The 22,566-nt window shown below is 36.2% G+C and overlaps 1 protein-coding gene and 1 long non-coding RNA gene across 4 annotated transcripts in view; one reads left to right on the forward strand and one right to left on the reverse strand.

The window, feature by feature from the left end:
• LOC134661421 (atrial natriuretic peptide receptor 1) overlaps positions 1-18,553 on the forward strand; it is a 288,858-nt gene extending 270,305 nt beyond the window's left edge. For all 3 annotated transcript variants that reach the window (XM_063517690.1, XM_063517542.1, XM_063517618.1), the window contains 11 exons: positions 520-601; positions 1,975-2,098; positions 3,958-4,284; positions 4,583-4,742; positions 5,068-5,226; positions 7,404-7,569; positions 8,605-8,754; positions 9,540-9,732; positions 11,271-11,445; positions 16,130-16,320; positions 17,432-18,553. In XM_063517690.1, coding sequence (XP_063373760.1) covers positions 520-601; positions 1,975-2,098; positions 3,958-4,284; positions 4,583-4,742; positions 5,068-5,226; positions 7,404-7,569; positions 8,605-8,754; positions 9,540-9,732; positions 11,271-11,445; positions 16,130-16,320; positions 17,432-18,040 — 2,336 coding nt within the window. In that variant the 3' untranslated portion in view covers positions 18,041-18,553. The remainder of the gene's footprint in view (positions 1-519; positions 602-1,974; positions 2,099-3,957; positions 4,285-4,582; positions 4,743-5,067; positions 5,227-7,403; positions 7,570-8,604; positions 8,755-9,539; positions 9,733-11,270; positions 11,446-16,129; positions 16,321-17,431) is intronic.
• Positions 1-22,566, reverse strand: part of LOC134662201 (uncharacterized) — a 216,802-nt gene that overhangs the window by 40,211 nt on the left and 154,025 nt on the right. The gene's annotated exons all lie outside the window — the stretch shown is intronic.

The following is a 22,566-nucleotide window of genomic DNA, read 5'->3' on the forward strand; positions in this document are numbered from 1 at the left end:
GTGTGTTCAGTATTCAGTATTTGTTTAGTATTCGGTGTTAGGTAAGATTAATGCGTATATAAATACGAGTAATCCATTAATAACTAAAATAAATTGATGAGAAAAAATTCACTGAGAGTCGAGTAAGCGTTGATAGAAATAGGTTAGACTCGGTGCTCCTGACCTTAACCTAACCTAACCTAATAAAAGTCGAAAATTTGAATCATGCTCGTGCTCGACGTGGGGAATTTTTCCACTTTTATTTTCAATTTCAAAATTTGTTTGTTTTCTGTTTTTGGTTTTAGGAACAAATAGTACAACCTAATGAGAGTACTTAAGGTTGGCATTAGGGTTTGCAATCCGGATCCGAAATGTATGAAATTATCCGGATCTGGATCCGGATCCGCGGATCTTCCCATACATTTCGGATCCGTCGTGCAAATCTTAGTTGGCATCATACTAGTATAATATTATTATATGTGCCTACTATAAATTTATGAAATTTAAAACTGTCGATAACTAATAATTGTTTTGTTACAGCGCTACCCGTATACGCCATTCTCAGTATCGTCCTCAGTTCAGTGGTGGTGATACTGGCCATCCTGTCAGTATTTATCTACAGGTACTTACACTTAGCGTATCAGTTTTGGAATGTCACATTGAGTCCAAAAGTAGTGGAAGAAAAGATATAGCATGTGATAGAGATATTAATTTTAAATAAGATTGACGCGTTGTGATTGAGATGACAAGATCTAGAAATTTGTAGATACTAACATTCAATTTTCCGTTGACATACAAAACTACAGCTTGATGAATAGGTAGGTACAGTATTCGGGTTTGTTTCACCATGTCAAGCGATGCCACTAAAGGGCGTTTTTTTTTGTTGACCCCTACACTTTTTTTCTTAAATTTGTGATTTTTATGTTATTTCTACTCAGAATCACGTGCTCTTTCTATCCTAAAAGGAGAAAAAAAGTGTCCCAAAATTTCCATACCTACATTTTTCGATCTTTCCATTCCGCGACCGCCATACAAAGTCTATGAAACCGGCCAAGTGCGAGTCGGACTCGCGCACGGAGGGTTCCGCACCATCAACAAAAAATAGAGCAAAACAAGCAAAAAACGGTCACCCATCCAAGTACTGACCCCGCCCGACGTTGCTTAACTTCGGTCAAAAATCACGTTTGTTGTATGGGAGCCCCACTTAAATCTTAATTTTATTCTGTTTTTAGTATTTGTTGTTATAGCGGCAACAGAAATACATCATCTGTGAAAATTTCAACTGTCTAGCTATCACGGTTCGTGAGATACAGCCTGGTGACAGACGGACAGACGGACGGACGGACGGACAGCGGAGTCTTAGTAATAGGGTCCCGTTTTTACCCTTTGGGTATGGAACCCTAAAAAATGGTGACGTAATGGAAATAAAAACCTTAGGACACTTTTTTTCTCCTATTAGGATAGAAAGAGCTCGTGATTCCGAGTAGAAATAACATACAAAATCCCAAATTTGAAAAAAAAGTGTTGCAATAAAAAAAAAATACGCCCTAAAACGTGTAAAACGAGCCCCAAAGAATCGGTATGTGGTGTATATTGTCTTTTTCCTAAAGCGCAAATTCCGTGTGGTCTCCTTTTTATTACGGAATGATATATAATGCGGTCTGGAAATACTCGTATATTTTACGATGAAATATTTAGGGAATAAAATGGAAGTAAGCTCGGTCTTTGTTTACATAGGATGAAATACTTATTGTTTTTCAAATTTAAAGCTTCGGTTTTCTTTTTCTTTGTAAAATAATATTCAGTATTTAGCTTTTGATGCCAGCTGTTGAAAAATATGAACAAAATTAGATTATTAACAATTAATAAATAGTAATATATAAATATTATAGGACATTTTAACACAAATTGACCAAGCCCTACGGTAAGCTCAAGAAGGCTTGTGTTGTGGGTAGTTGAGAGAACTTTGGTATGAATAGTTTATTTACTGAACAGACACTACAAGTTGGAAGCGGAGATCGCCATGATGACGTGGCGGGTGAACTGGAGCGATGTGCTGCAGCCGGGGGCGAGGCTGCGCGGGAGCATGCACTCGCTGGCACGAAGGTACAGCAGTGGGGTGAGTGTACCTTTTTACTTTCATCCGACGGCGTCGGAGTATAATGGAGTGTACAATTTTTAACATGTGTTACTTAAGTTTTTTTGGGATATCCTACGCTAATAGGGTATGCTCCTTGAACTATAATTGCATGGCGAGAAGAGGGATTTCTGAAATTTGCATGTCGAAAAAGGAATTAAAATATACACACACGATAATTTTGCAAGACTCAACAACAATTACCTAATGATGATTTAACAAGTACCTAATGATAAATGAATAATTGACATTACGAATTATCATGAAACATTATTATTGAATATGACACAGTAAGATTGTGAACCCGTTAGTTTATAATCTAACGTAGGTTAGGTTAGGTTAGTTTATAATCTCCCTACCGTCAGTTTATAATTTAACTAGCGAGATGATAATCTGACGAGTGTTTACAATTTTACGGCGACATATATATTACATCTGTTCAATCCAATAGAGCTACAGAGCATGCCGAAAAAATATAAAACGTCCAGGTTTTTCCTAAAACTAACGGAAAAAAATAAAAATATATTGGCCGATAATATTGTATTTAAACCAAACACATCAACATCGATCTTCAAAGCTTGTGCCCCCGTCCGCCTTTATAAAACGCCGAAACATCTGTAAAACTATGTGATTATATAACTTATAAGTCTTATAACATTGATATGAATCCGGCACTTAAACCCACGTCGTTGTATTCCTTAGTCGAACTACTATCGGGAGAAACACTTCCCTGTCTTCTTCGTCAGTCGGCTGAAAATCGGTATCACGTCTGCGTAGGTATCGTACTCTCAAATTAAGTGGTTTCAATTTTCCACTTCAGATGTTGTTTTGTCGTGTAGGCAGACGAAATTCGTGGACAGAATTGCCATGTATACGAGTAGGTATTATTATGTATGTATATATGGTATGACTTTCACGAATGATTTCACTCAAAGCTTTTCATTGTGTGAACGCGAAAAGTGTAGTAATATTTGTTACGAATATAATAGAATGCTCTTAGATTCGGCTTATCAATGTATCTAATGTAATGTTCTTATATACTATTTTTTTTACAAACATATCTGATTTGAAAGTCAAATAATCATGGAAAAGCGCTTACCTTTCTATAAATACAATTCAACCGAAGCTTAAGACTGTGTAAAATATAGTACACATACTTTGTTCGTTAATGTTTTTCTCATAAATACTAAATACTTCTTCTTAAACATTATCCGATTAAATACCCTACTTCTTAAAAGTCCGACCTCAGAGGCGAGCTTGTAAAAGACATTGCCCTTAGCTGTACAAACTGGTTCATTAGAACTTCTGTTTAATTTTTTTTCTGTTAAATTTTTACTAATTTCTGGAGAGTTCTTTAAACGCTGTTCATTACTGAACAAGAGGACTAAATAATTCAAGCAGTATATTTTTATCTTTAGCTAAGTAATTTCTTAATAAAAAAATCTGAGAACCTTGTTATTGTTTTATTGCCTACTACTTTAATAAGAAATCGATTTTATTGTTTGCGAAAGTTATCAGATAAAAAGAGAATTTCATAAATGAGAAACGCGGCTAAATATATTTTCTATCAGACATGATATTTATAGCAGAGAGTCTGCGTTTGGTTTCATGTTAAGGCGATGTACTTGGTATTTGTCGCTAACCGAACAAAGCTATCGTGAATTCTTTTAATATTTTATCATCCAAAATCGCACGAATTACTTTAATCTGTATTTATCATTTTTATTTAATCCAGATTCAACGCTTTGTACCTAAATTATTTTTATTGTACTAAGAGCTACAAACGAGCTTAAAAGAGATTAAGACTTACACAATAAAGCCATGAAGCGTTTTATTCGCAGACGGCGTACTCAGACGAGGCGACGTCATTGGCCGGCGACCGACAGATCTATACTCCTTGCGGGCTGTATAAAAGCTGCAGGGTGGCGCTTAAAAAAGTTGATAAACAGCGTATAGACTTAACAAGACCGTTGCTACTCGAATTGAAAAAAATGAAGGATTTGGAACATGATCATTTAGCAAGATTCTACGGAGCGTGCGTGGATCCGCCCCATTGTTGTCTGCTGACCGAATATTGCCCCAAAGGGTCCTTACAGGACATTCTGGAGAACGACACGATAAAATTGGATTGGATGTTCAAAGTCAGCTTAATGCATGACATCGTTCGGGTAAGACATTTTTATTCTTAACTAGTAAAATAATAGATTTTTTAGAGCTTTTAATTAATTAAACACGTCATTGAAATAAGAATACTAAAAGTATTCTTAATCCACTTAAGATTTTTTATTATTTTATAAATGTCTAATTTAAAATTCAAATCTTATTAGGAACAAATTCTTAGCAGGAATTTAATTTATACCTTAAAATATGTATTAAATAAATTTTACTACTTCGCCCTACTTATTTTATGGGTAATATTTTAACATTTTAATGAAAAACTTCAACAAACTGGTTTTAACATGGCAGGGCATGCACTTTCTCCACGGAACCGACATCAGGTCCCACGGCAACCTCAAATCCAGCAACTGCGTCGTTGACTCCCGCTTTGTCCTGAAGATAACCGATTTTGGTCTACACGCTCTCCGCACTACCGAAAAAGATCCGTCGGCTCATAGCTATTGGACCCGTAAGAAATTTGCACATTTTTGGACACATTATGCAGCAAATGTTTTCAATATAATAATATTGTTTGCCGGTGTTAATGTTGATATTTCTTGTACTGAGAGCATTTTATTTTTATTATTCTAATGAATTAGAAAAAACATAAAACATTTTTCTTGGCAATGTCTCTTACAAAATACATAATTTCACATCCATTTTTTTTGCTCTGTCTGGGCGCAAAGGCGTTTGAACTCACATTTTTGCCGAGAAAAGGGATAACCAGCGTATTATGTACAATATGCCGGTTAGTTGAAATGCTCTAGGTATTAATCCAATCATTTTATGCTTAGGAATGTTGTGGACGGCTCCAGAACTGCTTCGCATGGAAGACCCACCCCCCGAAGGCACACAGAAAGGCGACATATACTCGTTCGCAATCATCATGCACGAGATAGTGAACCGGCAGGGCGCATTTTGGCTAGGCCCCGGCATAGAAATGGGTCCGAAAGGTGAACTGTCATTTAGAATTCATATGATTGCAATGCGAAAATATTTTGTTTAGCCACACGCCATTCAGCATCAAGAATTCTCTAATAGTTTAACAATGCAGCGCTGCGGCCCTTCAGGCCGCGGCACTGACCCCACTCACAGTATAAGCTGTAACTGGCCCTAGGAGCGGCCAAACAATAAAACATTGTAAAAAAAATAAAAAAATAGCTTAACAAAAAGTTATAAGTTACTCGTAACAACTGTGACTCGCTGCTGCTCGCTGCTAAGAGATATCCTGGTTCAAACCTCTGTAGTCTTTTTGTTTCTAAATACTATTGCAAAGCTATTTTATCTAGCGAGTTAAAATCAAAGTAATTAAAATGTTGTCATACATACATAATTGCATATAATTTGTAGCGTAATTAATCTGTTTAGGTATAGACGGTATAGTAGTCAAGAAAATTATATTGCCTTTAGAACTGTCGAGCTTTCTTTAATTAAATCGAAATTCAATAGCAAGCAGAGATAAAAGAGTTTATTATGAGACATCATTAAAGTTATTATTGATATTACGAGTATAAAGCTAAATTAAAGTCCATGTCATAATGTCAAATATAAGTTCACTGAAAATAATTCTTTTAACTATAAACATTGCTGTTTTTTTAACTTACTGCAATTTTCTGTTTATAAAATCATTTTATTGTTTTTTTAGTAGAATCTTTTTTTTGTACTTATAAACCTTTAGGATACCAGTTGTATGGAAATTGTGGTTTCTTTTGTATCATGCACAATGCACATACCTATTAAAAAAGCGGCCAAGTGCGAGTCGGACTCGCCCATGAAGGGTTCCGTATTTAGGGGATTTTGACGTATTAAAAAAAACTACTTACTAGATTTCGTTTAAACCAATTTTTGGTGGAAGTTTGCATGGTAATGTACATCATATATTTTTTTTAGTTTTATCATTCTCTTATTTTAGAAGTTACAGGGGGGGGGACACACATTTTACCATTTTGGAAGTGTCTCTCGCGCAAACTATTCAGTTTAGAAAAAAATGATATTAGAAACCTCAATATCATTTTTGAAGACCTATCCATAGATACCCCACACGTATGGATTTGATGAAAACTTTTTTTTGAGTTTCAGTTGTAAGTATGGGGTACCCCCAAAATTTATTGTTTTTTTTTTATTTTTGTATGAGAATCTTAATGCGGTTCACAGAATACATCTACTTACCAAGTTTCAACAGTATAGTTCTTATAGTTTCGGAAAAAAGTGGCTGTGACATACGGACGGACAGACAGACGGACAGACGGACAGACAGACAGACAGACATGACGAATCCATAAGGGTTCCGTTTTTTGCCATTTGGCTACGGAACCCTAAAAAAAGCGGCCAAGTGCGAGTCGGACTCGCCCATGAAGGGTTCCGTATTTAGGCGATTTATGACGTATAAAAAAAAAACTACTTACTAGATCTCGTTCAAACCAATTTTCGGTGGAAGTTTACATGGTAATGTACATCATATATTTTTTTTTAGTTTTATCATTCTCTTATTTTAGAAGTTACGGGGGGGGGACACACATTTTACCACTTTGGAAGTGTCTCTCGCGCAAACTATTCAGTTTAGAAAAAAATGATATTAGAAACCTCAATATCATTTTTGAAGACCTATCCATAGATTTCCCACACGTATGGGGTTGATGAAAAAAAAATTTTTAAGTTTCAGTTCGAAGTATGGGGAACCCCAAAAATTTATTGTTTTTTTTCTATTTTTGTGTGAAAATCTTAATGCGGTTCACAGAATACATCTACTTACCAAGTTTCAACAGTATAGTTCTTATAGTTTCGGAGAAAAGTGGCTGTGACATACGGACGGACAGACAGACGGACAGACAGACGGACAGACAGACGGACAGACAGACAGACATGACGAATCTATAAGGGTTCCGTTTTTTGCCATTTGGCTACGGAACCCTAAAAAGCAAACACTAACGCCTCTATTCATGAATTTCAAAAACCTTGTCACAGTTATGTTAAACAAGGGCACTCAACAAACAATGTTCATGGTCGTATATTAACAACAGCATAAACTGCGATGACTTGTATCGGACATGTTTACCAACACAGGTACCTAATATTAACAGTTATAGGTAAGTATGTTAATTCGGTCTCTAATACCGCTATTGTTCTCCAGACGTAATTGAGGCCGTAAAAGCCACAGGCCTCCGGCCGAACACGTCCCACCACCGCTCGTGCGACATCGACGACGCGCACGACCTCATGCGGCGGTGCTGGGCTGAAGACCCCAATGAGCGGCCCGTGTTCGCACACCTGAAGGGCGCCATCCGTCGTCTCAACAAGTAATGTTTATGTACACGTAACTTCATCTAATGGGTGTGTGTCTGCTTTCATCTTACTAACTAATGTAGAGTGATGCTGTTTAGAATCGCTTTGTGTTCTCGTTCGTTAAATTTACGCTAGCTGTTGCTTGCTTGAATTTTTTTTTACATGTGCAACGTTGTTTATTTCTACAATTTCTATTGAGTACTAGTTTTTCATTGGCATCAAATATCTGTATAAAATATTTCATAGAAAAATTAAATTTGCTTATTATTTTTAATAAAACTTCATTTTCAACTAAAATAGTACATAGTATTCGGTTCGTTTGACTATTTAGTCGACTTTATGCTACTACTTACCATCATAAAGAGTCTAGTAGGTATCATTGTTAATTTCCTTGATAACTTGAGTTGCTTTTGCTGACGCATTATTAACGAGATTAAAACGTTCAATGCGTCACTCATTTTAGTTATCAAGGAGATTGCCAACGCCACAGCAGTAACGTTGCAACTGTAATGCTGCTGCAGTCGACATCCGAATATCACTTTAAGACATCACTTTGATGGCTATAACAATCTTCTAAATTAATTGTGAAAGTAAATTCTTTTGCATTTAATTTAGTTATAGCTGCATGTGCTACACTTAATTAACTTCCTTACACAATAACTACTATGTACCTTACAACCATTCGTTTTTCATAGTTTTGACGTGGTAAATTAATGAACTAATTAGACCAAAATGCCGCGGCATATTACAGACGGCGCTGTTAATGTCATAAGTCATAAGGCATTTTACAAAATGCGGGGTTTTAGAATTTTCCTTCGGCATTTTACAAACGGCGTCGTCATTTTACAAACGTGAAGCCCTTTTCAAATTGACGACGCGACGCCGTTTGTGAACGGCGGATTCTTACAAAATGCCTGCGACAGACATAAGTCTACTATGCACCTACATACATACTCGTGCCTAATTTATTAATTTTCTTGACGGTTATCTTAACATCTTCTTTTCCAAAACAAATGGCAATAATATTAACATGTTATAATTTGTTACAGATCCCAAGAAAGTAGTAATATATTGGATAATCTGCTATCCCGTATGGAACAGTACGCTAATAACTTAGAAACATTAGTTAGTGAAAGAACACAAGATTATTTGGAAGAAAAAAAGAAGTGCGAAGAACTTTTATATCAGTTGTTACCAAAGTAAGTATAAGTTATGTTAGCGACCAATGTTACAGAACTTACAGATACGTGATTGGGACTACGAAATGGTACAATAAACTATTAAAACAAAAATAAGCCACAGAGACCAGATAACCATTGGTAGGTTTATTCATTTAATTATCTACCATCATCATCAGAAATGTTCTAAAATTTTTTATTTATTCAAATTATTTGCGTTCATTAATTGTATAACGATCTTTTCATGAAACTGATGAAATGCCCTTTAAGAATTGATCACTTCATGAATAAACAGGTTAGGTTTAAGTTTTCATGATGTCACCAACCGATCATTTCATGAAACGATTGCCATATCATGAAATGATCAATTTTAAGATCTGGAGACACCATCACTACATAGTATAAAACAAAGTCGCTTCCCGCTGTCTGTCCCTATGTATGCTTAGATCTTTAAGACTACGCAACTGATTTTGATGCTAGAGTGATTCAAGAGGAAGTTTTATGTATAATTTGTTAACCCGTGCAAAGCCGGGGTGGGTCGCTAGTAATTATATAAAACTAGCGACTTACCCCGGCTTCGCACGGGTTAACAAATTATAGGCACATAAACCTTCCTCTTCGCCGCAAAAAAAAACCGCATCAAAATCCGTTGCGTAGTTTTAAAGATCTAAGCATACAGACAAGACAGACAGACAGGAAAGCGACTTTGTTTTATACTATGTAGTGATTTAACCTCATGGTAAGAACGTTGCTCTCCGACTAAATGCGTAGGTAGGTAGTCTTAATCAACTTTTTTCTGTTCACAGGTCAGTAGCCTCTCAACTAATAAATGGCCTGTCAGTCGTCGCGGAGACATTCGAGCAAGTCACCATCTACTTCTCCGACATCGTGGGCTTCACCTCGCTGTCCGCTTCATCCACGCCGATGGAAGTCGTGGACTTACTCAACGACTTGTACACCTGCTTCGACAGTATTGTGGAGAATTATGACGTTTATAAGGTACGAGTTTTTGTATTTACGAGTACCTATATGAAACTTTACAAGACTGGTTATCATTAGTGAAACCAGTTTTTTTTACCATCGATGGTGCAGGCCGGGGTTCAGGCAGACCAAAGAGGAGATGGCGGGACGACTTGGACGCATTTTATCCGGATTGGCGGGAAAATACAAACGACAGGGTTGAGTGAAGGAAAGGAGGGGAGGCCTTTGCCCAGCAGTGAGACACTACACCAGGCTAACAAAAAAAATTACATGGACGATACAATTCTGCACTGAGCTTTGGGTGGTAACCTTACTAAAGCCAGCTACTTATACACCTTAGGCGAGATATTGGGCGCGTGACGTTCGGAGCAATTGTGGGATTTGGGACCCTAAAAATAAATGGGATAGAGTATACAATTATAAGACTTTATTTATGGCAAACGATTATATAATCATCAGGAAAAATTCAGGGAGGTCCTAAGTATTCTTTAAAATCTTAATAAGTAATAGGTACTTTAAAGTTACATTAAGATAAGCCCTCTACCCCAGCTAATACGACATGCGACAGATAGAGTCTAAACTTTTCAAACCTCGAGCTCATTAAAGTAAGTTGTTTTCTCATTAATTAAAAGTTTACAACTCCCAGTGGAGTTCAGGTCTGGACACAGCTTACAAATATGATTTATTTTTGTAATTTTTTCTTTGTTATAAAAACTAAACGAAAAACGGCATGATCGAGTATTTCATAAATCAATACACCTTATAAAACAAAGTCCCCATAAGTAGATAATTATAGATACAAGTTGGAATTTTCTCTTCTGTACACTAAAACTTTTTATTTTTGTAAACTTATTATTTTGGGGATAAAAACTATACAACGTGAGCCCAATATAACCCGTCCCACCCGTTTTCACCTCGTGTTCCTGACAGATTTACGTGTAATAAAGTTACCTATGTTGTATATTTAATTAAATTATGGTTTCGTTGTCCACTAAGCTCTCTGCGATGTAACCAGAAGCTTACGGCTGTAAATTCACATTCAGCCTCTCGCCGGATGGTATATTATTCAGGCGGTATTGAAATAAAACATAACAGCTTCATTCGCGGCTTTTCCCTGTTTTTTCCTTATAGCTGAGGTTATTTGTTCAACTTTGTGGCTGTACTCGTATGATTATAATATCTTCCGCCTGATGTTATCATGTCGAGATTATTACGATGTATTTTTGTAAATATTAATAGAAGACTTACTATATATTTATTAATTTTACCTCTTTGTTACATGCATGTATACTTAAGCTATTGCTTAAGAATGTACATTTCGGCATTCCGAAACAAATAATTTTGCGACATCAATAATGAAAATACACTACACAAAACGTGCATGTTGCATTGATTAACAGTCCGCCGGACGATATCGGCCTGTCAGTTAAACGCAAAAGGTGACAGTTCCGAACAACTGACACTGACAGTAATCAGTGGGCCCCCGTTAACCAACAAAATCAAATCTCTATAAATGTACCCAAGTACAACACTTTAGTAAAAACATTGTTTAACAGGTGGAAACCATAGGCGATGCTTACATGGTGGTCTCGGGACTGCCCGAGCGCAACGGCACGCGGCACGCATGCGAGGTGGCCCGCATGGCTCTGGCCCTGCTCAATGCCGTCCGCCGCTTCCGCATCAGACACAGACCGCACGACCAGTTGAAGCTAAGGATAGGATTACACTCTGGTAAGTCTTTTATAGGAGCAACGGAACAAATTACTACAAATCTACATAGGTATATAGGTTTCATCTCTTCATGGAGCATTTGCTTCAGTAAACTGCCTAAGTATTTAGTTACCACTTTAACCTTGGTTCCTAACTAAAACATATTATGTGTGTTATTACTATTCACCAGACTAAGACAATTTTCAATAAAAGTGCTTTGCAGCACGGTTTAATGGATTTTTATTCTACGTTTCGCGGCAAAAATGGCGCGTCACCGTCTTATAATCATTGGCGTTGGCGATCCCAAAAATGTCGCGTAGAAAACGGATCAATCATCTATGACATCGCGGTATGAACGTCACGTATCCTCCAATAAACCATGTCAGCGAATAACTAGACGAATCCGAGAAATATGTCTCACACAAAAGGGAACCTGGCTATGTATTCTCATCCGTTCCATGTGGACTAGTGAGTCGAGCTCTTTCACAAGCCAGTGGCCCAGTGTAATGTGACTCCGATCATCGGGAAGTGCTCTTAAATTGTCTTAGTGTAAGGCCTGAGTAGACGCTCATGTTGAGCGTGCAGCGGGGCGGGGCGTGCGGCGTGCATGTTAAACAAATGCAAACGTATAGGAGCGGCCTTAGTGCGCGCTGCTCAAATCACTTGTGAGCCCGACGCCACGCTGTACGCCCCGCCGAACGCTCCGCTTCGAGCGTCCACTCAGGCATTACACTTATCCGAGAGATCGCCTGGCTCTGCAGGCTATTGGAACGCCACCTCTGTATTCGCGCGGTCTCATCCCTTATTTACATTCGACGAGTATATTTCAGCCCGCCTCATTACCCAGCAAAGTGGGTGGTATGAATAAACATACATATTTTTGCCAAATGAAATAGCCCTGAAATAAATGCTGGTACCTTGTGATTCGAATGACAAATTGCTTTCAGTTTGTAATTTTCTTTTATATTTAAGAGTGTGTATCGATGAGAAACGATCGTGATCTAGATTTTTTTATTTAGTAAATAATTCACTAAAATAATTTATAAAGGCTTCGATATTTCTGAGTTTACTTTCTTGAACTGTTTAGACAACAACGGTTTCACTCCCTTTCTTGAGTGAAATTTAAATATATCTTAAAATTGATCATGTCTGTGATTTTATATTTATGTTATTAGATGTATCAATATAAATATGTCTGATATGGGTACATTTCAAAGGCTCTTCTAAAAATTTAACCTGTGCCTAATGTATTATACTTAACAAACATGTTACCACAAAGTGCGAATATACAATATACCTATTCAAATGTGGAAATAAAACAAAAAATTTAAAGAACTGAAAAATAACAAGGTTAATTAAAAAAATTAAATAAAACCTTTTCAATATTTTTTACAATGAGAAGTTTTTTTATGAAAATGTATTATGTTAAATTTTTGAAGTGAAAACTTCTTTAGCGGCGCTGTGCACTTTTTGTGATGGGGAAAAAATGTTAAACTCGCGAGAGCGTAAGACGTAAGATGTCATTGAGTTTTCACTTCTGTCGGCACCCCCGGAGTGCAACCCGTTGTTTTTATTTTATGTAGCTTTATATATTATAGTTTATTGATTTACCTCACAATTTCATTTGGGTTTAACCAGAGATGTGACTTATTTGAAATACTTGTATTTAAAATGCAAATACTAAATGCAAAATACCTATTTTGTATTTTGTATTTAAATACCTTTTGAAGAAAACTATTTTGTATTTTATTTGAAATAGTTTTTGGGACCTATTTTCTATTTTCAAAATACAAAATACTTTATAGTAGGTAATGTAGGTAGGAGTTACAATCTCTTCTGATGTTACAATCCTGGCAACTCTCTCATACTGTTGAATCTGTTTAGTAACGTCGCACATGACCACAAGCGTAGCGAGTGGTTAAAAAAGTGGAATCTTGAGTGTTGCGAGGGTTTCAAGGTACGAGAGGAGAACAAACTTTTCTGCCCTGATGAAACTTTTCTGCACAAACGAGACGTTTTCATCACACTAACGAGAGGCATTATACTAGCTGTAAAACATTACAAATCTAAATTAATGCTTTTAAAAATTGTCCGTTATAAACCATCATCCATCCATCCTTCCGGTTAATATGAGCAAACAACTAGAAATTTGCACTTTAGATAGAGGACTGATTGACACACTGTTTTCAAAGAATGAAGAGAGTCTTTTCAATTCGGATATTCTGAGTAATACTTAAAATTCAGACTAGGTATTCACTATTCAGAGTACCTTTTATCGCAAAGTATTTGTATTTTTAAAAAGTATTTTGAAAATACCTATTTTGTATTTTGTATTTGAAATACAAATTCAAAAACTATTTTGTATTTTGCATTTGAAATAGTATATCAAGGAAGTATTTGTATTTTGTATTTAAATACTTTTTATAAAGTATTTTTCACATCTCTGGGTTTAACATTCTGTATGCGTTGGCAAATTCGCGAAGCGTCTTCGATCGTTATGAACCTACCTACATATATGACTGTAAATTAAAGTCTGAGGCGTCGGCACCCAGCATTCTAAAAATGTTGGTAATGGAATTTCAATAATCTAACGTACAAATTTTCTAAAACGAATATTAGCATCACGATTTGTAATAAGAATTTGATCGAATCATACTTATTTACGGTAAATAGAAAACACCATTATTACTAATTAACGTAATTAATTGTTGTTAATTATTAATTAACGTAACGGTACCTTTGTGCTAATAGTATTTTGTTTAGTATTTTTTAGTATTTGTCATTTTAAAGAAAGCAACAAAGTATAGATCAAAAGAGGGCCAAATAATTATATTTCTCGATCACTTCACTCCACTTTGAATAAAATAGTGGCGTATTTCATCTTAAACAGGAAACCGGCGCGAGCAATTATAATTATAATGGATCCAGGCTATATTTTATTCAGATATAAATAAAAACTGCCACTTGAGTTTTCACTTTGCATTAGATAATAATTTGTTTAAAAAGTAGAATATTCATTTTTATTTCCGAATTTCAAATATAATTTTGATGAGGAAAGTCTTTAATTTCGTTTGTTGCCGCAGGAATACAAAATTTTCAAACCTATTTCTTACAAAGGGCGGTGAAAGTAGCATTTAAAATCCCGAAGGGATATTTAACAATATCTATTAAAACGCGTTTTTGATCGTTATTTAGTATTCACATCTATCAGTCATAATGATGGAATTGTTGGTAGTATTCTACGAATTTTAGCATTTTATTGTTAGGCTTGTGTAGGTATGTTAATTTTTTTATTCAGTAGTGATTGAGATAAAAACTATTGCCATATTTAAACGAATATAATTCAATTCGAATTCACAGATTCGAGTCGACTCATCAGATTTTTTATTCGTTAACGTTCAAAAGCAAGGAGGGTCGAGTCCATAAGGCTCCGAATCCCACGCTGTAATCAAATATTACGAGGCACGTGCCAACCCGAATTATGACCTCTACACGACTGTCACATTACATCCGCATGCAATGGAGCTTTATCACCTCATTTACTTGTGATATTGTTGCGGATTCTGACAGTGATATCAAATTTTAGCTGCACTGATTTAATAATATGAAAAGCTTTATGGGTCTTACTGTGCTCCTTTAAATTCTGGGTAGTTTTTTAGTGCGCTGATGGTGACTTTTCCCGGCTGATAGGTTACAATTGCGATAAGAAATGGTTGAACAATTTTTTTTATCAAGCAGTAGTCAGCAAGCGGTATTATAAATTTAAAATTAAACTTTTACCGCTTCGGGCAAGTTTCGAACTTGTGATAGTTGTGATCTTTTGGAACACCGGTCCAATCGTTCTTAGACAACTGAGCTACCGCAGCTTACCAGAAGCGTACGAATTTTTTCATTCCTTCCTTTTTGTTTGCACCCCTTAGTGTAAGGCCTGAGTGGAAGCTCGAAGCGGAGCGTTCGGCGGGGCGTGCAGCGTGGCGTCGAGCTGCCAAGTAATTTGAGCAGCGTGCACTAAGGCCGCTCCTATACGCTTGCATTTGTTTAACATGCACGCCGCACGCCCCGCCTCGCTGCACGCCCAACTCGAGCGTCAACTCAGGCCTTACACTTTGGGGGGCGCATAGCGACATGTACTGTAAGAATGTTCTATCTTAACGGCACTGGAGTCTCAAGTTATATTTATTTATTTCATATCTTTGTCTATATTAGGTACTAGGTTTTTTTACCAACTTTAATCACATGACAACATCATTTATGTATCTTTTCTGATATGAAAATTACCCTAGTTAGTTAATCATAACAGTTACAAAATTAAGCTGCATAGCCGTCATTGCGTTCGTAAACCTAATTATGCTGCCACCTGTAGGCTCGTCACCTGCCAAGTGATGATTGAACGCTTTTTGCGCACACTTGACAGCTTGAGAGGGTAATTTAATAGTGTATCTCTTTCTAGTTATAAGTGAAATAACGCTATCAATATCAGTGCTATTTTATTAAGGTAGGCAGTTCTGTTGTAACGATTGGAGATCGATCGTCTTTAAAATAAATTGAATATATTTTTTTATGAATCTTGTTAATTATTTAAACGTTCTTCTTCAACCTAGCGTTTTCCCGGCCTAACGCCAGGGTTCGCTTTCCTTCTCAATCTTCTCCAATTCGCCCGGTCTTCGAATCATTCATCTTTTTTAATAAGAATGTATTCCATCAGGCCCCTGCGTCGCCGGCGTGGTAGGCCTCAAGATGCCTCGCTACTGCCTCTTCGGAGACACGGTGAACACGGCCTCCCGAATGGAGTCCAACGGCGAGGCCCTCCGGATCCACGTCTCGCCGACGACTAAGGCCCTACTGGACACCTTCGGGACATTCCAGCTGGAGCTGAGAGGAGAGGTTGCTATGAAGGTAAGGAAACGATATCGAGAAGATGTTTTTTTTTGTAAGTCTAAGGGATATTTACAAAAAATATGTGACACAAAAAATAACTGACTGTGATTTTAAAATAACTGTATCATCAAATTCCTTACAACCGTACAGTCAGCAGCAGATGTTGCTAAGCGGGCGAGGTGTTCAAAATTACCTTGATACGCTCTTATTCTCATAACAATAAAGTCGCGTCAAGATCATTTTGAACACCTCGCCCGCTTAGCAACTTCTGCTGCTGACTGTACAATCGACATTAGTAATAAAAGGGTCAAGAAAATAAAAGTTTTTAACTATATAAATCAGGTAGATTTCAGTATTACAGTATTATGAAAATATCACTCTTCCCTTTGAGATCACATCGACATAAATAACAAATTAAATAATTCTTTAGATAAATTGTATCTGGTATGAAATTAATTGTTTTACGCCAACATAGCTTTTCTCCAGCACTTTTACTTAAGTAATGTTATAGGTATAGTTTAATCTCAAAAACGAAATTCAGGCTTACAATGAATTTGAGATTTAATTGGAAGATTAAATTAAGTGCAGTCGCATAACTCAGCTATCCCTAAAGACATAATCTTCCTTATCGTACTTGCTGGGGTGAAAAAGGTAAAATAATTAATTAAAGCCTGCATAATATACCCTGAAATATACTGGGCACGTCTGCTATTAAAAAGGCTTTTTCATTTTGTCGGTTCACTAAAGAAAATCTGACTCGGCTTGACTCGACTGAGAGTAATACTTTTGAAAGCGAGGGCATCATTAAATTCCATACGGAATGTTGTGTGCCTATTTGTTCTGAGCCCAAACGAACCGTACTGATTTACATAATTAGGTATCAGTAATGATATTGGGGCTTGTTTGCACGGCACTGCCTGATTGAATAAAGATAAAGTTGAATTTAAAGATACATTTCGTATTCTTTTAACTTTTCAAATCTCTATTGTTGAATTGGTAAAGTCACTCAATGTCAAACCAGTTAAACATCCTTCTAAATAAACTAAGACAAGCTTTGGTGCCTGCTCTCGTGAGACATCCACAATTATCTACTTATATGTAATTCTCATATTTTATATGCTTGTTACAGGGAAAAGGAACTCTAGTCACATATTGGTTGTTGGGAGAGATAGTCGATCCGAACGCGCCGCCTAGAGAAAAACCGTCGCTGCCAATGCTTCAAACTCAATCCACTGAAAGTGGAGGATCTATTTCACATCTAACTCCATTTCGACAAAGACTTGATGGATCCAGGTCATCCAGCAGGCGGGGTTCCGGCATATTTCAGCAAAGAAACAACGACTTCATTAAACTAGAAAAAGAAGCGCAGCCACTGTTACAAAATCTCAAAATACAAAGACAACAGTCAGACCCTACCGAACCGGTCGCCAATGGCATGACATCTGCCGAAGACACGGATAAACTCAGCGTGTCTAATTCAATATCACTTAATGTCAACTCTTTAAATCACAATTCGGTCAGTCAAAGCGGCCAACCCAAAGTTAAACTGAAGGACTGTCAAATGTACTCCATAGGAAATCATAATTCAAATAAAGTAGGTAATAATAACTGGATACCCAAGTTACCGCAAGCAAGTTCTTTCGACAATGGCTCCAAGAAGAGTAACCATTGCTTAAAAGACTACAGCAGTGTTCCTTTACTGTCTAAAGCAGATACACCAAATGATTCGAACGTATAAAGCTATCATGAATAAGGGTATTATGTACTTAATAATATAGCAATTTCTAAGAGAGATTTTGAAAATGTAAGTGTGACTATTCAATGTTTTAAATGTCGGTAGTCATAGTATCTCTATTGTTGAAGTATGCTCAGTTATCGTCGTCTCTTACATTCCATTACAATATACATGCTTTGTAAGACTAGCTATCCTGCCCATGGGTGTAATACTTTTTAATACTATCTTGAAAATTAACATCGAAATTTCATTCATTTTCATTGTCTGATGAATTGTCGAGCTATCGTAGCAGTACTTAAAAATGTATTTATTTTCACAGTGTTGACATTAGGCTGTAAATATACTTAAGAATTTATTTATTGTAAATATTATAGTATTAAATGTAACGTCGTTGTGATCTTAGCAAAAGGTATTCTGAAAACAAGTAATTATTAATAGTAAATGTAGTAGACAAAGTAAAAATTAAACCCTCAATGTTTTAAAAACGTTATAGCAAATATAAAGAGTGAGAAAGAATTTTTGTATTTTTTTTATCCAAATTGTAAATAGGTACTTCAATTACCAAAATGTATAAGTATGTCCTCCGGTATAACTTATCAGTATTTAAAAACGTACGTGAACGTATAAGACGTTATTTTCTCGAAAGCCATTGAAATTTACATAAGTTGAATGGAGAAATTAATACGACAAACACTCCAACAACAACTGAATTGCTTTAGATTGAAAGGCTTAAATTACAGCAACTACCAATTTGAACTATTGAGTTTCACAGGCTTTTCATTAAGTTACCAATTTGTTATTACCAAGAAACCCGCAGAACAAAATACGAAGTGATGAAATATTATATGAATCATTAAATTAACATTGGCATGTCTATACAGACTAAATTTTAACCACCAGCCATACTCGGCGTAGTGACTTTATAGGTCATACTAAACAACTTTTACTATGGGACCAATGTCGAAATCGCGAAAAAAATTGTAGCTGTCCCATAGAGTTTTTATTAGGATAGGACTAGGATAAACTAACATAGATATAAGTAAATAGTACTGTACATAACTAACAAATATGTACTGTAATTTTGGTCTGAAATAAATATATATTGAATTGAATAGAAATCCACGGCATCATTTCAGCCGGAATGTATATTATGAAACAGGCAATTTTATTGTTCGCTATTTGGGCATGGGTCGCGGTTTCGAACCAAAAGCTCTGGGGGCAATTTTCAAAGGCTATCCTGCTACACCCTTTGGTATGGAGATAATTAGAAGCACGGGAAAGGAGATAGCATAGTTTTTATCAAATATCATCATCACTCCGCAGTCGCAGGCAGAACCTTCATACCAGTATGTATGATGCGAATTTATAATAAAACGTTTAAATACCAACGTAATTTTAAGGTTCCTACTTTATTAATTCAATATTTGGTCCATTTTGTACAAAACTTTACTTAAGCTCTAACTAAAACAAACTTAATGAAGCGTAACAAAAGTAAATTGAGCAGAATCAAAACAAATGCCCAACTTTATACTAGGTTGAACTTCTTTGATCATCTCTAAGAAATTGCGTTGCGAAGAACAAATATTAATTATTAAAATGTTTAAATAATTTACACTAAAACAAAAAATGCCTTTTCCTATCATGGAACAATGGTGCTCCGGACATTTGAGAGGCGTGCTCGGAGTCGAAGCCAACACGTAGAGATCCTTGATACTTTAATAAGATGTAAGGAGTACAACGAGCGGATGCTGCCCTTGCCCATTTCATGGGACTCACGCCCCGCCAGAGTGAAAGGTAAGGACTATTGAGAGTTAATGAAATCCATTATTAGGTTATTGGGACAAGGCGATGGAATAATTACCGGGCTGTGGGATAAAAATCCGGACGCCTGCCTCATGCAATTTTATTTCCGATATTATACCTTTTTGCATTATTAGTCAATATTAGACGAGTTTTGCGGCATATGAAAATACAGCATTCACACGACGGCAGATGATAGAATTATTTTGGTCATGAGTTAAATGAAGTAGAATACAAAAAAAGATGCAATCTTCGCCAAATAATATGTAGGTCACTCTAAGTGTAACACACTCTTTGTGGTCGAATTTAAACTGTTGTGAGACATCAGACAGACAGAGAGTCAATAATAACATTGAATCATTTTACGGTTTAGACTCACTTGTTTTAAGTCACTCGCGCGACGTTTCGAAGAGCCTAGGTCTCCTTTCTCAAGCACTGACAGTGCGAGCAGCGTTCACGACGGCCGTGTATCGCGTACGCTCTTTGTGTCTGGCAGGTTCAATTATTTGGAATAGAGAACTGATTACCCACATCTCCCTCACAATATTCTCATTCACTCGTCATTCATTCCTTTATCTAAACCGTTAGATAAAATTAAACGCAAAACTCCACGAATAGTCACTGGCAAAAGAAAGTGTGCGTGACAAAGTGCGAGTATGTAAGAGTAGTTTGATTATAACAAGCAACAACGGTTGCACTCCGGGAGTGCCGATAAAAGTGAAAACTCACCTCACTATGTTACCGACGCCCGGTATTATTATATCATTCTCAAATAAGATCACACTTTTTCATTGACATGTTTATTTAGGTACATACTGCCATGACAACGTCAAATTATTTGAACATAGGTAAAGAGTCTTGAAAAGGAGTCCGCAACATAAATGTCAAATAACATTGAGTTTTTCTTTATTGATTTAAATGCCATTACCTTACGCCCCTTACGGTCACGTGATCGCCTTACGCTGTCTCGAGTTTATCATTTTTTCCTTAACTCAAAAAGTGCCCAAAAAGTGCGCCGCTAAAGAAGTTTTCACTTCAATAAATTGTAATAAAGTACCTATTACTTATGTAGTGTTCTAAATTAATTGTGATGGACGAACAAGCTAGTTTGCTTATTTATTGGTTTTCACTACAATGTTTTCATACTTACTATGTGAGAAATACGAGCAAAAAGTACAGGAAAAGAGTATCTACGTTGTAACCTACAACAATATTTCAGTAGGTACATGATTCCCAAAAACTCGTGTTTCATCATTATTCTCTTGTTCGTCAAATTCAACCTATGAGTAGGTATTTACAAAGATGAACACAAAAAGAAGGACTATGCCACGTTTACAAAATCTCATCCTCGCATCAGTTCCTGCACGAAAACCAGTCACGTTTTTCTGTCAACTTTATCCTTTTACTGCCAACACGCATATATTCAGTTTTGGCGTACGAACGTGTCAATTGGGGGTCCCACGAGAAGTTCAAACGCAAATTGAGCTCGAGCTCGACCAAATATACCTACGTGTAGCCCTAATGGGACGTGGATCAAACGTTTTACCTGCGATTCGTTCCTTGACCTATTTTTAGGGTTCCGTACCCAAAGGGTAAAAAACGGGACCCTATTGTGCTATTACTAAGACTTCGCTGTCCTTCCGTCCGTCCGTCTGTCACCAGGCTGTATATCATGAACCGCGATAGCTAGACAGTTGAAATTTTCACAAATGATGTATCTCTGTTGCCGCTATAACAACAAATACTAAAAATAAAATAAAATAAATATTTAGAAGGGCTCCCATACACGATTTTTTTGCTCTATTTTATGTTGATGGTGCGGAACCCTCTGTGCGCGAGTCCGACTCGCACTTGGCCGGTTTATTTATTAACATTCAATTCAGCTAAAGAAAATACATTAAAAAACGTACACTCTGATAACTAAGTCATTAGATATCTTACGAATTGTTTGTTCCGTTTGCTAATTGGTCAACGCATTAAGTAGTCAAAATGCAAATCATGGAGATATTCAAATTAACTGGAAGATTAAGACCAAGTTGATTGAATGTTTAATTCACTAGTCGAAATATTATGCAAAAATATTACAATTATAATTTATAATTTTGAAAGATCACGCGCAATTCATGACTAAGCGATAAACTTTGTGACACCGTAAAGTAAGATTATGCCAAGATTCGTGCTATTTCTGCAATAATATGAAATTGTATTTAGTCTGTGTTGAAGAATTTATTTCAAAGCTTTCTTGCACAAAAACAGTACAAAATTACCTACTAAAATATATGAAATAGTTGAAAAAGCACCAATTTTTACCGTAAAGAAAAGAAAATTATACTATATTTTAGTCACTCTGTTATAATATATCCCGTCAAGGGTTTAATAAAATAGACCTTGTCCTAAGAGTATTTTGCCTATACTTTGTATGATAAGATAAACCTACACGAATTATTCCGAAGATACCGAAGACTAAACTCAGAAGATGTTTATATCCAAAACAGTAGATAACACGCAAAAAGCTTAAGGTCGACATTCCATTAAAGTAATCGCATTTTGTGCGGAGATTTATAGAGGTATTACTCTTTATAGTGACATCCTAAATTATTCCGTTCCTTCGTGAACTTTAATCAATTTGAAAGAGTTAGAGGAAAATTAGGTATTTTATATAGGTTTAGGTCGTCACTTTTAATCGACTTAAATTTTCAGAAGTAGTCCTGTATACGGTTGTGGCTATT

Source organism: Cydia amplana, chromosome 1, assembly GCF_948474715.1.
Source record: "Cydia amplana chromosome 1, ilCydAmpl1.1, whole genome shotgun sequence".
Taxonomy (NCBI): domain Eukaryota; kingdom Metazoa; phylum Arthropoda; class Insecta; order Lepidoptera; family Tortricidae; genus Cydia; species Cydia amplana.